At 49.0% G+C, this 14,682-nt stretch overlaps 1 protein-coding gene across 2 annotated transcripts; it reads right to left on the minus strand.

The window, feature by feature from the left end:
* Positions 1-35: 35 nt before the first annotated feature.
* AP5Z1 (adaptor related protein complex 5 subunit zeta 1) lies at positions 36-9,653 on the minus strand. Of its 2 annotated transcripts, none has more exons than XM_048061500.2 (17): positions 9,502-9,653; positions 9,251-9,388; positions 8,691-8,877; positions 7,022-7,166; positions 6,136-6,248; positions 5,797-5,965; positions 5,216-5,356; positions 4,830-4,867; positions 4,582-4,744; positions 4,092-4,330; positions 3,435-3,577; positions 2,479-2,622; positions 2,213-2,324; positions 1,726-1,823; positions 1,390-1,522; positions 998-1,212; positions 36-698 (listed from the first exon to the last, which is right to left on the minus strand). In XM_048061500.2, the coding sequence occupies exons 1-17, from the start codon at positions 9,540-9,542 to the stop codon at positions 428-430; spliced, it is 2,490 nt and encodes an 829-aa protein (XP_047917457.2). In that variant the 5' UTR covers positions 9,543-9,653; the 3' UTR covers positions 36-427. The 2 variants fall into 2 exon arrangements, with proteins under 2 accessions (XP_047917457.2, XP_047917462.2); XM_048061505.2 differs by having other exon boundaries at positions 4,092-4,270; positions 9,502-9,652.
* Between the last annotated feature and the right edge of the window lie 5,029 nt (positions 9,654-14,682).

A 14,682-nucleotide genomic window follows, 5' to 3' on the forward strand; every position in this document is an offset into this window, starting at 1 on the left:
TACGTATTCACTGTGACGGTAAGACAGAAGACCAGTGAGGGCTCACAACAGATTTAATGGAGTCACTTCTGCTTCCCCCACCTCACACAGGAAACACGTCCCCAAAGGGATGTGATGTGCTAGCAGGGAATTAATGCAGGCACTCACTCACTTGCCCCATTCACACAAATCCACTGGTATTTTCAATCCATACTGGCCAAAGAGAGGTAGGACAAACATAGGAGGTAGAAAAATAAGAAGTGCTGGAAGAGAGGTGTACAAACGGCTCAGACCAAAAAGGCGGCCTCAGCTCTACTTATTCCTGATTTCTGTTTCACTCACAATCCTTGTTCCTCATTCCCGGTTTAGAGCAGGGCCTCAGCCTTGAGCGTTGGCTGTCTCAGATTAGTCACAGTCGAGGCTGGAGCTTCCCAGAAACCCCAAGCCCTCACCCCGGCACAAAGCCAGGAGCTGGCTCTAGGAGTCGGGTCACTATTCTCAGGGCAGAAGGGAGGGTGTCATTCACCTCCTTCTGAAACCGGCTGCGGGCCGCATCCACAGATGGCGTGAACACGAACTGAGCCACGCTTGGCATTTTCAGCAGGTTCATGAGCTCAGTTGCCCGGGTAAGGATCTCCTCACGGTCCTCCTCACAGTACACAGAGGTGACAGCAGGGCTCTGCAGAAACGTCCTCATCTTGGACAGGAACAAGGATACTCTGCAGAAGAGAAGGACAGGAACTTCATCTGGCAGGATCTTCGCACCCAGCAAGGTCACTACTTTAGCCTGTGTACCCCAAAAGACTGTTGAAGGCAAACTCCAGAAGCCAACCACCCCTCCTGCTGACGCACAGAGCGTTAAGTCACCAGACGAATCCCACTTCCCCAAACTGTGCTCCTCTACAACTTTTTTCCTCAGTCCTCTTTCAGTTTCAGGTTCCGTCGTATAACACTGGCAAACATCTACGCTCGGACTCATCAGATCCGCATGTTTCAGCCCTTTGCCCTCTGTCCTTACCTGGGGATCAAGTCCTGGCTGCGAGCTGCCAGCTTGGTCAAGGCAGTCATAAGGACAGTGATGGCGCGGGGCGCATAGCTGGGGATGCTGGCCAGCGGTCGGACCTGGGTGACTTCGAACAGCACGGCCTCAAGAGTCTCAAAGAACCTGTTGATCTGCTCCACAGTGCAGCGCTTGTCGTAGGACACAGACATGTACTCTCCGATAGCCCAGACCTGAAGCAAAGGTGAACGTGCTCAGGGAAAGCACAGGAAAGGGGATCTCATCATTTTTTAGGGAATGGCAAATCAAAGTATCTAATGCTAGGACACAGTAGGAGGAAAGGGAAGGCAACCAACAGACCGCACCGCAGCTGGAGCGCCCTGCGGCAGAAGCAGGCAGGCCCCACTTACCACGTGGGTGAAGACAGCCTCCTTGTTCTGGATGTTGCTGACAGTTCCCGAGAACTCCAGAAGCTCCTTGGACAGTTCCACAATGAGTGCAGGGTGCAGTTTGCACAGCATCACCAGCTGCGAGCTCAGCACCCTGGAAGAGAAGAGACGGAGAGATCTCAGACCACGAGATCCAGCAGGGCTCACAGTCTCCAGCAGGGCTGAGGGGGTCCTACTTTGCACCCTCCCAAGATAAGTCGCAGCAGCGACTGAAACAACTCCTGCGCTGTCCCTGGAAGCCAGGCCGCAGCCAGTGGGAGGGCTGAGAACGTGTTTGGGCCTCCTGTTTTGTCTCACCTGTGCACGTCATCTTTAAATGCTGGGATCTCGTAGAGCTGGTCGCTCCTCTGCAGCAGCAGCACCACCAGCTGGTTTATCAGCGGACCATCTGCAAACTGAGAAACAGCCGTCGCTTCAGCAACACCAGTGACTCCCAGCAGCCGAAAAACAAACTAACCAGCCAGAGAAGACTAAGTTAGCATAGAAACAGCCCGATTTAGCATGAAGGGAGCAGTGCACTAAGGCAGCTAGGCACTCACTCTGCACGTGCACCTCCTTTACATCCGCCTGAGAACAGCGTGAACGCTGCACCGTGGAGCTTTTCTGCTTTCTGGATGAAGTGAGCAGCTCAGTGTGAGCCTACGCCAGAATTAGACCATCCCATCACCCCCTCATACATCTCTCTCTTGAAGTTGCAGTGTCTTAATACTTTTGCGTCTGTGACTGTTCTTCACGTAACAAGAAATCCCCACAGCACACCTGGGATTTCCCCAAAAGGGCCTACCTCTGCCACCACACTGAAAAAGAGCTCCAGTAAGACAGGGACGGTATCTGCACACTGCACAACCCTTGGGCTGCTGGCCAGAGATCCCAGCAGCTGCCGAAGTGGAATCAGCCTGTGGGCAACAAAAAAAGGCCTGTTCCCAAGTATTCTCCAGGCCTCCCTTCCCTACACCTCCACAAAGCCTTTCCCAGCAGTCCCAGAGCTGCCTCCTAGACCTGGACAGCTGACCCAAACCCTTGTGGCAGTCCCCTACAGCAGCCTCCTACCTCTCAGGAGGGTCTTCAGGAGCAGACTCGATGCGGAGAAGGTACTGGAAGGCGCTCTTGTAGAGGGGATGGCGAAAGGCCTCCAGGCAGGTGGCTGGCTTCACAGCCGGGTCGCAGGAAGCCCTCTCGGAGGCAGAGGTCGACCTAGCAGGAGGCAAACGCAGAACGTGATGAATTATGAGAATGATCCAGGCCGCAGCTGGATCCTGAACAGTGGAGTAATACCCTTAACACTGAAACAGGGACAGCAGGTTGGTCTAATCCAGGCACCCTGGAAGCCAGAGAACCAGAACGTCTGAAGTGATGAGAAAAAGTCCCCGCGCTGAGCTCAGAGCCCTGGACTCAGGCAATAGTTCCAGAACTGCTTCTGTATCACTCCCGGGAAACGGGAAAATGAGACTCTGCACCCTCAGGCACCAAAGCCCACAAACTTCTTGCTTCTAGGATGACTCCCTTTTCTAAGCACTCCAGAAGGAGCTGCTAATGACAGGGAAGAAAATGAAGAGCAGAGATACAGACCCCTCCACTCCCTAATGACTTTAGGATGAACTTGTGTCTGCCTCCAGGAGAACAGAGCCAGTAAAAAGGGGTAAGAGCAAGGAGGGAAGACTAGCTAGGCCACACCTCTGTGCCAAGGCAGTGGCGCATGGCAGACACTCCAAGCAGCACAAGGCAACAGTTTGGAGCTGGATACGGAGAGGGGACTGCCAACAACTCCCTAACAACCAGAGGCAGTCCAGCATTAAAGTGTAAGAGCTGGTTAACCTCCCTCCCCATGCACACCACATTACTGGGAAAACTGGGCCGATGCCTGTGCAGCTTTGTGTTAACCCGACTGCAGTAAATGCCTCTCACTCTCTGACAGCAGCAGCCAGAGGGCAGCTGAGGCTCAGAGAAGAGTGTGGTCAATGTCAAGACTCTGATTAGCAAGCGAGCGGAAGAGAAGGTAGCGTTACCTCATCTGGACATCCAGGGCTGCTGTCAGACAGGGCAGGTCAAGCAGCAAATGGAAGATCTCAATGGCTGTACCTGCGTCCAGCAGAAATGGGAGAAGGTCCACAAACTCAGAGATAAGAGGTGGGCTGTTCCACGCCAGGAACTGCAAGAAACAAGCAAAAAGCGCTGTACTGTCCCCAGTACTCCACTACGCAGCCCAGACAGTTCTCATACTGTGACTATAAGGGATGGGAAAGGGAAAGTCACTTCGGAAGAGCAGAAACAGAGAAGACCAGGGGTTCAGTGAAGAGCTGGGGATGTTGCTGGTGGCTCAACACATGCATCGAGCAGCTGATTCAGTGGCTGTCAATCTGCAACTTTCTGAAGTCTTCCAAAACCAAACTGCTGTGTACCAACTGTGCTCCCTGCTAATAATACTAAACCAGACTCTCCTCTCCTGGCAGCGCTAATCACTATCAGAACCCTCTTTCCACCTCAGACTCACACTTGCTTTTTAACACTCATTCTCACCCATCCCTCTTGCCCACGCCCTCCCCAGCACTGTCACAGTGGCACACGGCAGGCTCTGGGGTGTGCTGAAGGGCAAACAGAAGGTTCTAGGGGCACAGAAGGGAAGCGCAGCAGGCTGTCTCCTGTGCTGTTCCTGCAAACTGTACCTTAAAGAGGTTTGGGAAGCTCTGCCTGAATATGCTGGAGGTCTCAGCGAAGAGCTGGCTGTTTTCTTTGCAGAACAGGACAAATTCAAAGGCCAGTGATGCGTTGTGGAAGAGCTGAGCCGGGATATCAGTGAGTAAGTGTTTATAGATCGCATCCGAGTCCACAGCTGCCATCTCGCCTGGGAGGATACAGCACATTCCTGAGCACAGCTCACCCAGCAGCCCTGCCAACAGGGGCTCTAGGGGATATGGAAAAGCTAAGTCTGGAGCATGTTTTTCTTAAAAAGCAACAACAACAACAAAATAAAAAAAAAGAGCGACACACACACAGAGGACAGCCCAGCTCCTGGGTCTCCAGGAGTGAGATCACCATCCTACAGTACAGCCAAGGCTCAATTATGACCTCTGGCAGCCAGCAAACTGCCAGGACAAAAGGCTGTGCTGTTAGAATGCGAGACCTTGGAAGAGAGGGTGAGAGCTGATGGCTTACCGTGATTCAGGAAGAACTGGGCAATGGGCAGCAGCGCCCTGGCATAAGTGGCATCGCCGCTGATCCTGCTGTGCAGGACCTTCAGGAAGGCAGCCGCGCGGTACACGTAGGAGGAGTCCTGTTTGCAGATGATGTCCATGATTGTCACTGCCTCAATGAGACACTGCAGGAGAGCAGAGAGCCAGATCAGAGTGGGGGAAGCCACGGCACAGCTTCCCGGAGCTTCAGCCCCAGCTCTGCAAACTTACAGCTTTCTGCAGGTCTCCATCAGCCTTCTTCAGGGCCTCTGCCAGAGACGGAAGTCAAAGTTAAACTCCGGGTCCAAGCAGCAATATGAGGCTGTCAGTTCAAGCACTAATCCAGATTTCAAGACAGGTGGGAACACATACTGATCCCAGCTCAAGGCTAATAAGAACCAGGCTCTACAGCCCCCCTGCAAATTAAGGGTAGGAGGCAGAACGAGGGCATTGCCTTAAAATCCTTCCCAACATCCCAGCCCGGGGATGGTCAATGACCTGCACCAGCAGCTGCAGCCAGTCCCGTGTCTCCAGGGAGTGAGATCCCAGCCCACAGAAGCAGCAAAGCAGAAGCATTTTCAACAACACTACCAAGAAAGCTCCAAGGCAAAACTCACGCCTGTTGCTCTGCTCAATAAGCCGCTGACAGTACTCGAAGGCTTTCTCCCGCAGGCGCTCCTTCGGGGGAAGCAGGTGACTAGATGTGGATGTGGTTGAGACCATGGACATAACAGACTCATCCATTTCTGATCTGTTACCTACAGAATAAACGTTACCACATCAGGTCACATCACGGGCACTGTAGTTCACTAGCTGCTGAGCAACAGAGAGGGAGCTGTCTGTCCCCAGGTGCACTGAGAGGTAGAGGAGGCGAGGGAAGAAGGCATTCTCACAGGAACATTAAGGAGATGTTGTCTTCCACCCCCTGGGCCTTTTTTCTCAGTGACCCACGGCATTTTACCTGAAACTGGGGAACCCACTGAATTAGTAACTCCTTGCAAAAGGGTCAGTAAGGATCAGTCAGGGGTTTTTGTGATATTCCTTCCCAAAGGTCCCTGCTCTTAAGTCCAAGAGATCTGAACTCTCGCCCACACTCCTGCCACTTGCTGGGATTCTGGTGCAGCCAGTTCATCGCCTCAGAACACACGCACCTCTTGGGGGTGCAACCCACGCTGGTCTGCAGTCCGTCAGCTCGTACCTGAATTAGGTGCGTTCAACCCCTTGCCCCCGTAGCACAGCAGCCATTTCCGCAGCATGGAGAAGGCCTGCATGTTGAGCCACTGGTCCTCCGTGTAGTACTGACCCAGAGAGAGCACCGTGAAGAAGTCCGTGGCAATGGCACCATCCACCTCTGTGACAGGGCCAGGCTGGGAGAAAAGACGCAGCAGGTTAGACCCACAGGGAGAGACTATGAGAAGGCAAAGAAAACTCCTCTGAGCCCTTCTTTATCAAAAGAAGTTGATTTGGGGAACTTGTAACAGCAGGCTGCTGACTAGCAAATGCCCGTGTGAGATAACAGCAGCAATTCAGCGCTCACCTGCCTGGTTCTGGGATTGGAGAAGAAGCCTCTAGAAGGCTGAGCGACTCCTTGCTGAATACTTGCGTACCTCAGCCAGTCGGCCATCTTTTTGCTGACTACATTGGTCTGCTCTGTACAAAGAAAGTCACAAGGTCATTGCTAGACCAAGCAGAGAAGCAGCCTCTGCAACACTTCCCCGCTGCCCTTCAGTTGCTGCGCTTTTCCTCCAGCTTAGAGCTGTCCCTGATCGAGCAGTCAGCAAAGAAATGCACCCCAAGGTGGGTGCCCTACCCTCCTCACACCGCTTTAGGTTCCTGGTGTCCTTCTCTCCCTCCTAGCCATGTTCTTGTTTTGTCTGTTTCCTCAGAGAAAAAGTCAGGGAGTGAGTGCTAGAACCAAGGACTTCTGGTACCAAATCACTCCAGAGATGGTTTTTCCTTTGTCTCCACTCACAGCTGGTACTAGGACAAAGGTGCATAAACACTGTCAGACCCGTTCAGACAGCGGCTGGCTTCACCTCTGCAGACAAAGGCAGAAATTCCTCACACAGGACACACAGAAGCTAAGGCAGGTAATCCTGCCCGCTCAGCCAGCTCTTCAGGACAGCTACAATTTCACACACCTGCAGTATCTGAAGACCTTGGCTAGGGTACAGCTTAATTTGACACAAATCTGAACAGAGCAGAGATTCTGGCCCCTGGAAGGAATCCAAGCAGTTGAAGGCCCAGCCCAGTTTTTAAGGGGTGGAATGTACCCCACCCAAGAAGTTCACTTTCCCTGTGGCAGAGATGTCACTTTTAACAGCCGTTTCCAAGTCCTACTCACATCCAAAGCCCTCAGAGGCCCTTCTGATCACTCCACAGATCACTTCCAGACAGTAGTCCCAGGTCTCCTATATATTTACCTTCAGTTAGAGCTTCTGGTGAAAGACTGATGACATTGGACAAGACAGGAAGAAGGTACCGAGAACTCTGACCCTCAGGCAGCCTTCCTTCAAGGACTTTTACGATACGCTGCCCCACAGCAGCCACTTCAGCCTTCTTGTCTCCCTTAAAAGTAAAGGAGAGGTAAAGTTAGGCAGGTCATCTCCTAACAGCGCTAGAGACCAACACCACACAAAACTCTTCGATCAAGTACCAATACCAGCATCAAAGATAAAAGGAACTCACAGGCTATTTTACCATATATTAGAGAGTTCTTCTGCAATGTGAACCCACAGATCCCAGGACGGGAGAGTGCTTTGATGGAGCAACATGTCTGTGGACAATCATCACCTCGAGTGGAAATTAAAAACTGCAGTGGATGCCTTCACATTTAACGCTGCTCTGAGCCATCGTTTTGAGAGCAGAGAGCATTAACTGCTCCCCATGTGGTCTGTTTGCTAGCTCAATTGTTAAATCAGAAACTTATGAGCAGAAAATGGACTGCTGCAACACATTAGAGGACTCTCTGCTCAGGCTGTATCCTCACAATGAGGAAAATAAAGCTGTTACAGCTGTGGTTCTGAGATGCCATCAAACCCTTCTGTCCAAGACGACTTTGTTAGCAATGACGGGTGGACTCAGCCTTCCCAGAGATTTTCTTTCCCTGCCAATGTCATCGTGCCAACAAAAAGTAAACCTTCTCTGCTGCTCAGGGTCTGGGACAGCTGGTTGCTGCAGGTAGCGAACAAACACCAAACTCTGACCCTCCCCATCTAATAGTCAGATTTGTACCTGATCACTAGAAGCAATCAGGAAATTACAAGCAAGCTTCCAGCGAGAAACTTCACGTCAGAACCTCATCTACGACTGGGGCTACTTTCTGTGCTTCTCGAGCAAATAGGTGTGGATAAATTAATGAAAGGAACATACAGACAAGGAATTTTAAGGTTTGGGGATCTGTTCAGTGAAGGAAAAAGGAAGAGACAACCTCTCCCCACCCCACAGATATATTGCTGCTGCCTACTGCAAATGATAGCGCTGCTTATTTGTGTTGCTGACACATCTCTTGCTACTCAAGAGGAAAATCTGACTGAACTAAAATCTGCGGCAGGTTTCCAGCTCCTACTGCAACACTAGAGGCTGTGAATTATGGTACGCAAAAAGCTTTATAAAAGAACATCAGCTTTGCAGAACCAAGATGGGTGGGCAGGCAGGCAGAGAGAAGGAAGATGATTTCCACCCAAAGCAGCAACAAATATAGAAGACATTTTTAAAGGCTCTGCTGAAGTAGGGGTGCATTCCTGAGGGCTGCTGCTCATTGCACCACGTCCAGTCATGTGTTAAAGAAGTGATTCCAAAGTGGCTAAAATACATATAATATATAATATATATAAGGCCTCACCCCTTCCTTATACAGTGTAATTTTATGAAGTCTTTGTTATCAAATACTTGAAGAAAAAAAAAAAAAGCACCCCTTTTTTCCTACAAAAAGCAGAACAATTAAGTTCCTTAAATGAGCACAGAAATAATTCTGTCTTCTGCTGGATACTTTCAACTAGTTTTCATTCTCCTTGAGCTCAGCAAACAAGGAAGAATCAAAACACAAATCCATATAAATGAGAGAACACTTCTGACTTGCATGTCATTTACCTGAGCCAAAAGGACAGAGGATACCAGACTCAGGAGCTTTGTATCTTGAATGTTATCACAAGAGAGGCTCAGATCAATGCAAGGCGACATCTCTCTCAGGATGGCAGCACATAACAACTGAATCTGCTCAGGACACTTGGAGGAACACAGCACCTTCTGCAACAGTCCCACAATCTCGCCATCTAGCCTGCAACATCACAGTAAGGCATCAGTGCAAGGCAACAACAGATTCAGGCGTTTATTTCCTCAATATTCATGGCCTTGGGATGATCTCCCTTGACTGAAACCCTGGTTAATGTGTTAATTATTATCTCCGCTTCTGAATGTTGTCCCTTCACACAGCTTGAAAGAGCACAGGGATACAAACTCTCGCTTCACACACTGAAAAAGAAGGTCGTTGCTTTCTAGTTTGGAATGGGAAAAGGCAAGCAAGCAGGCTTTATTTTTACACCAAACCCAGTGTTTTAAAAACAGGGCGGGTGATTTTCAAAGCGCCAGCCCCCCGCTCTGTCCCAAACGGTAACGTTTGGCCTCCAGAGAGCCGCCGGGCCCGCACCGACCTGCGGGGGTACTTGCTGGCAGCGACGACGAGGTGCAGCCTCTGCAGGCAGGCGGCGGCCTCGGGGCCCGGCTCGGGGCCCTGCAGCTGGGCGGCGACGCGGGCGGCGAACCTCTGCAGCTCCTCCGGCTGGACCTCCCTGCGAGGGGAGAGCGGACAGGGGTTAGGGCCGAGCTCCGGCCCTCGCAAGGCCCGGGGACCGCCCGGGGACCGGCCCGAGCCCCCCGCACCCCAGCCCCGTGCCGCCCGTACCGGGCCTGCCTCAGGAAGCTCTCGGCCGCCGCCGAGAACATGGCGGACGCCTCGGTCCGCGGCCAAAGCGGCCCCCCGGAGGCGGGCGGTCCGCAGCGGACGGCTCCGGGGGGACGCGGTGCTGCTGCGCCAAGGTTCCGCCCGGAGGGAAGGTTCCGGGAGGGGGGGGCATCGGGACAAATACTGCGCACGCCAGCAGAAGGGGTGATGGCAAAATGCACTGCATAAATCTAGTTTGAGATTATATTGGTATTACTCCCCACGTGGGAGAGGGGCAGCTCTGGGCTCTTCACATGGCGGGGAGCACAGCCCTCGCCACGGCCAGGAGTCCTACAGAAGAAGGGCCGACGGGCCTCCAGCCACCCTGAACGTCAGGCACCAAGCTCACGAGCTCAGAGCAAAGCCTGGCTCCGATGCCATCCTGCACAACATTAAGGAGAGGAGCTCTCAGGATTCAAACCTACAAGAAAGCACAGCAGAGACGTGGCAGAAAGCGTGACAGCAGAAGACGCCATCAGCCTTTTCTGTGACCCGTTCGAAAATGATGCTTTCCAAAAAGGGCAAGAGATGATAAAAATAGCTGCTCAGCAGGTGGTCTTCACAGCTTCCAAAAGGTTAAAAGGCATTAACATTTCCCCATTAGACATGTCTTTCCTCCTGACTGCTAATAAGCCTGAAGCTCTTACTGCAGCGCTCTGCATCAGCCTGTGGGGAGGAGAGGACGCTGCGCCAGGCAGCTTGGCGCTTTGCCCTTTGGTACTTCTCTGCCCTACGGTTCCCCCAGCATAAAAGTTCATTAACAGTGTGCCTTGGCAATTAGCCACCAAAGCATCAGCTCCCATTTGCCCTCAGAAGCAGCAGCAGCAGCATCCATCATCCCAGCTGTTAACAGTCAAAGCTATTAGAGGCAGCAGGCTGACGCACAGAGGGGAGCAAGCAGAAGATTCAGATTTTCCCCAACGCCTTCTCCTCTGGCTGCATTAGGAAACATGCCTGATGTGCACAGGGAGCCAGAGATGAAAGGACAATTTTAAGATGCCAAAAAAAGGCTCCGGGTGAATATCTTTGCTACACAGCAAAGATTTCTGTTTTAAGCATTTGGAAATGTTAAGTCATACGCAGCTACTTTATGTCAACAGTGGTCTTAAAAAAAAAATCCTATTCAATGTTGGAACTCAGAATGACTTTCATTAGTCAAATAAACCAAGAACTTAAATTCCACCTCCTTTAAGAAGACAAGGGAAGACAAAGGTAACTATTTAACCTGGGTAGAGTGGGTACAGAAATATTTTGTCTTCATATACTTGAACAAAACACTTATTATCAATTCCAGGCAAATATACCAAAGTAGTTTACCTTTCAAAATATCACTATGTTTCGGTTCCTGATGAAATTAAACCTAGAGCTTGAGGAATGGTATATAACTCCCAAGGGGAGGATTATGCATCTTGAACACTTGTACAGGTATCTGTAAACTCTGAAATGCAGCAACCTATCCGAACACACACTTCCTTCCTACGCGATTCAGTGAAGGTAATGAAGGGGAAAACATGCAAAAATACTCTCTCCTAATAAGATCTGCTATAGGAAAAAATACCTGCTTGCTCAGTTAGAGTGGAACAGTGAGCTGCCAAAATCATTGGCTTTGCATTATTATGAAGGTTTGCATCTCATTTGAAGCCAACCACAATTTGTTAAGACAGTGCTGTGTCCAGAAGGTTCAACTGCACGAGGTTCATCGTGAGAAGGTGGCAGGCTTGACCACCGACTGCTGCAGGAATCTTAACCCCCCTACAGTACTACACTGGAAGCATGCAAGTCTGTCACTCAAAAGCAGCAAGCTATTTCAGGGTATCTTCTCTTTCATATATAATTTTATTTCTGGTTATAGAAACAAATGCTAAGAGGAGAAGCAACACTCCCCAACCACATACATCAAAATTAAGGTAACAGAACAGAACAGTTAAAATAAATGAAAAAAAAAATAGTAGAAATTTAAAACTTTGTTATAGCTTTAAAATATTAACGTTCTTGATACATTAGAAATCACATTCAGATCTCCAATTACTTTAAAAAAAAAGTATGGCTCCATATTAAAAAAAACAAAAACATAACCACTGTATCCCATTTGATGCGAAAAATGCAGGTCCTGCTCCTTGGACGCTTGTATTTGCCGTGTCAGCACCACCGGGATGCAGCCGACCCCCTCACGCGAGCCACGGTCTGCCCGCGCAGCTCAGCATCTCGCAGGAGCAGTGCTGCAACGTGGCTGGTAAAGATGAACTTCACATCCACTGCCCCAGCTGGAGCTTTCCCCTTTGGGATACGCACCTGCTTTGCGAAAAGCACTGATAATGAAAACAAGTCACAAAAAATACTTTTGATATCGGCTGTAAAAAAAAAAAAAAGCAAAAAAAAAAAAAATAGCTGTTGGAGGTGTCTTGTACAGGCAAAACCATGAACTGAAATGCAAGCATGGCTTTTGCCCGCCCCATCACACGATTCCTTAAATTAAGTGCCAAATCTAGGAGAGAGAGGTAAGGTTCGGCTCTCCATCTCCGTAGCAAAACCAGTCACACGTCCGTCAAACCACTGAGGTATTCCAGGTCCTTGTCTCACTGCAGCCTTCCCTGGAGGACTCGGTGGGAATGCATTTGCACAGAACAGGTGAAGACTCCAATTCTTGGTTGTTTTGCCTTTTTTTTTTTTTTCTTTAAAGCAAACATTGCAGAATCTGACCAGGACTTCCAGCTTTACCATCCGTTGCTCACGTATCTTTTGATTCATCTTAAAACAGCTGTTAATAGTCCTTTGGATAACAGTTCTTTGGATAGCTACAGACTCTTGAACGCACTTCTCAGCTACACAGAGGTTGGCAGGCTGGACAAGGCCAGTCTCATCGTGGTACAAACAGCACGTCCAGAAACCAAGACAACCTACTGTCTTGTAAGATTTTTGTATTTTTAAACCATTCCATATTGGTACATTTGAATACTTTTTTTTTAAAAAAAAAAACAAAACACATTTTTTTCCATTAAAAAGATCTTACAAACAACAATACTCTGGTTCCCCTCACTTTAAGACCACCAGGGAGGGGAGGAATAAAGTGAGTTTAGGCTTACAGCAAGCCATTTGCTACAGAACCAACCTGCCTACTTAGCAGCCTGTCCACATCCGAGGAGCAGCACATAGATCAGCAGAACATCAGGATCTTCTGCACCAGACTTTTAGCAGCAAGGCAGTGAAACAGAAGGAAATGTCACTTTTTCTGCTCCATTTACATCTAATTTTTCTTCAGCTAACAGACGTTTCTCCTCAACATTGCCCTTAGCTTTAGGGAAGGCTCTCTTTTGTACTGCTTTAAATGAAACCGAGTGCGGTAGAAGTGAGACCGAAGGGTCTCGATCATGGCAAGGGTGCCAAGGTCTGGGGTACTGGGTGCGTTGCTTAATCCAGTGGCAGACAAAGAATCCAACACTAGGGGAAATCTATTTATTGCAAGGGCGTTTGTTTTTCTGCTGAGGAGGAAAGCCATTTCCTTTCTATGCCCTTATTCTGGTTACTCTATCACCTTAATATCCTATTCTCCCTTAAATATCAAAGCCCAACCACCAGAAAGTAAGGAGAAACCGAGGCAAAGCATTCACTCAGGTCCTTACAAAGGAACTGCTACTTCTGTAAGAGCCCTAAGGGTTAGGAAACCAAGTATGATCTGTATTTAAGAATAGTTCTCAAAAGGCCCAAGTGGGTCAAAATGCATGGAGTTAAACCAGGACTGAAATTTGACCGGTAAGGTAAAAATTACTCTGTGAATGTGAACATCAGAAAAACCTTACACATTTGCTTTTAAGGGTATACACACACCTCATGCACCATAAAGAGAGAAAAGTATTGCAAAAGGAGAATAATCTCACCATGGAGGAAAAGAAACTCTTTCTCAGTGCGCCAGTGCTAGCTTATCCACCTGACAGACGGACAGACAGGGAGGAATTCCTCAACCTTACAGCATCCTCACGGACCCTCAATCAATTTCCTCTGTTGCAATAAGGTCCCATTACTTACAGAGCAGAATCTGTAGAAAGCTCCCTGATACCACATCTAGAGATAATACGAGACTAGAAAGGCTTCCAGCTTTCATTAGTGCCATTTTGGGGATTTTCTTGCCAGAAAAGCAGCACAGACTGGGGTTGCTGAAAACACGACAAGGCCAGAAGCAGGGCTCCTGCACGAGCAAGATGCAAGTACCAAATCATCTCTTCTGCTCTGTGAGAGGAATGAAAGCAACCGCTGAAGTAAAGCTGCTTCTACAGGCTGTCCACATCTGTTATAAAAATAGGAACATCATTCTTTCAGAATCAGTGCCTGGTGCGGGAATTTACCAACATATTGTATAAAAGGTCTGTGTAAAGTACCTTTTAAGAGAAAGAAATAGTCATGGACCATTTATATATCTATATTTACACACTCACACACATTAATAAATATAAATTTTATGTTTACACAGATCTAATTTAATATTCTCTGAAAAAAATATTTAAAGGGTTTCTACCTTAGCTGCCACCCATAATTTGCCAATGGTTTTTCTACTTTGAGAGTGAAGGGGTAGACGTGGCACAACTACCCTCTGCAGCTTAAAGTGACACGTAAGGAGAGGACCAGCCATACATTCTGGAGGATTTAATTCAGTGTTCGTGAACTTAAAAGGTATCAAATGGTTAAATATCAAGTTGATTAAAAATTTGGAATCTAACCAATAGTGCTCCAAGAAAACCTAGTATTTTTTCCAAATGTCTTGCTCAGTCCAAAGCGAAATGCTCACTGCTCTATTACTGCCCCGTGAAAAACAATCTAACAGAGAAAGTCCACCATCACAGCAAGCTATTTTCCACTATATCACATTACTATATATGCATATATCCACGTGTGTGCACAAACACATGCACTGTCCTGCAAATAACCCGCCCAGCAGAGAAAGCGTTTGCTGAGCTAACTAATCACAGCACAACAGCTGCTAGGCAGCCGCAGTGACGGGATGCTCCAGCACAAAGCCACAGCTACATTTTGATCAGGTCCCGGCCAAACTGCAAGAAAGCATCACTTCCCAGCCTCACCAGTTCCAGAAACCCCAATGACATTGTAGTATGACTGTTTTGCGCAGCACAGCTGGCTCCACGGTAAGCT

This window comes from Anser cygnoides, chromosome 15, assembly GCF_040182565.1.
Source record: "Anser cygnoides isolate HZ-2024a breed goose chromosome 15, Taihu_goose_T2T_genome, whole genome shotgun sequence".
Classification (NCBI taxonomy): Eukaryota; Metazoa; Chordata; class Aves; order Anseriformes; family Anatidae; genus Anser; species Anser cygnoides.

Bases quoted from the DNA above. Each gene is read 5' to 3' on its own strand.
- AP5Z1 (XM_048061500.2), bottom strand. From the start codon at position 9,542: ATGTTCTCGGCGGCGGCCGAGAGCTTCCTGAGGCAGGCCCG. The intron at 5,357-5,796 runs GTACGAGCTGAC...TTTATTCTGTAG, and splicing joins GTTGAACGCACCTAATTCAG to GTAACAGATCAGAAATGGAT. The intron at 4,331-4,581 runs GTAAGCCATCAG...CATATCCCCTAG, and splicing joins CCAGTTCTTCCTGAATCACG to AGCCCCTGTTGGCAGGGCTG.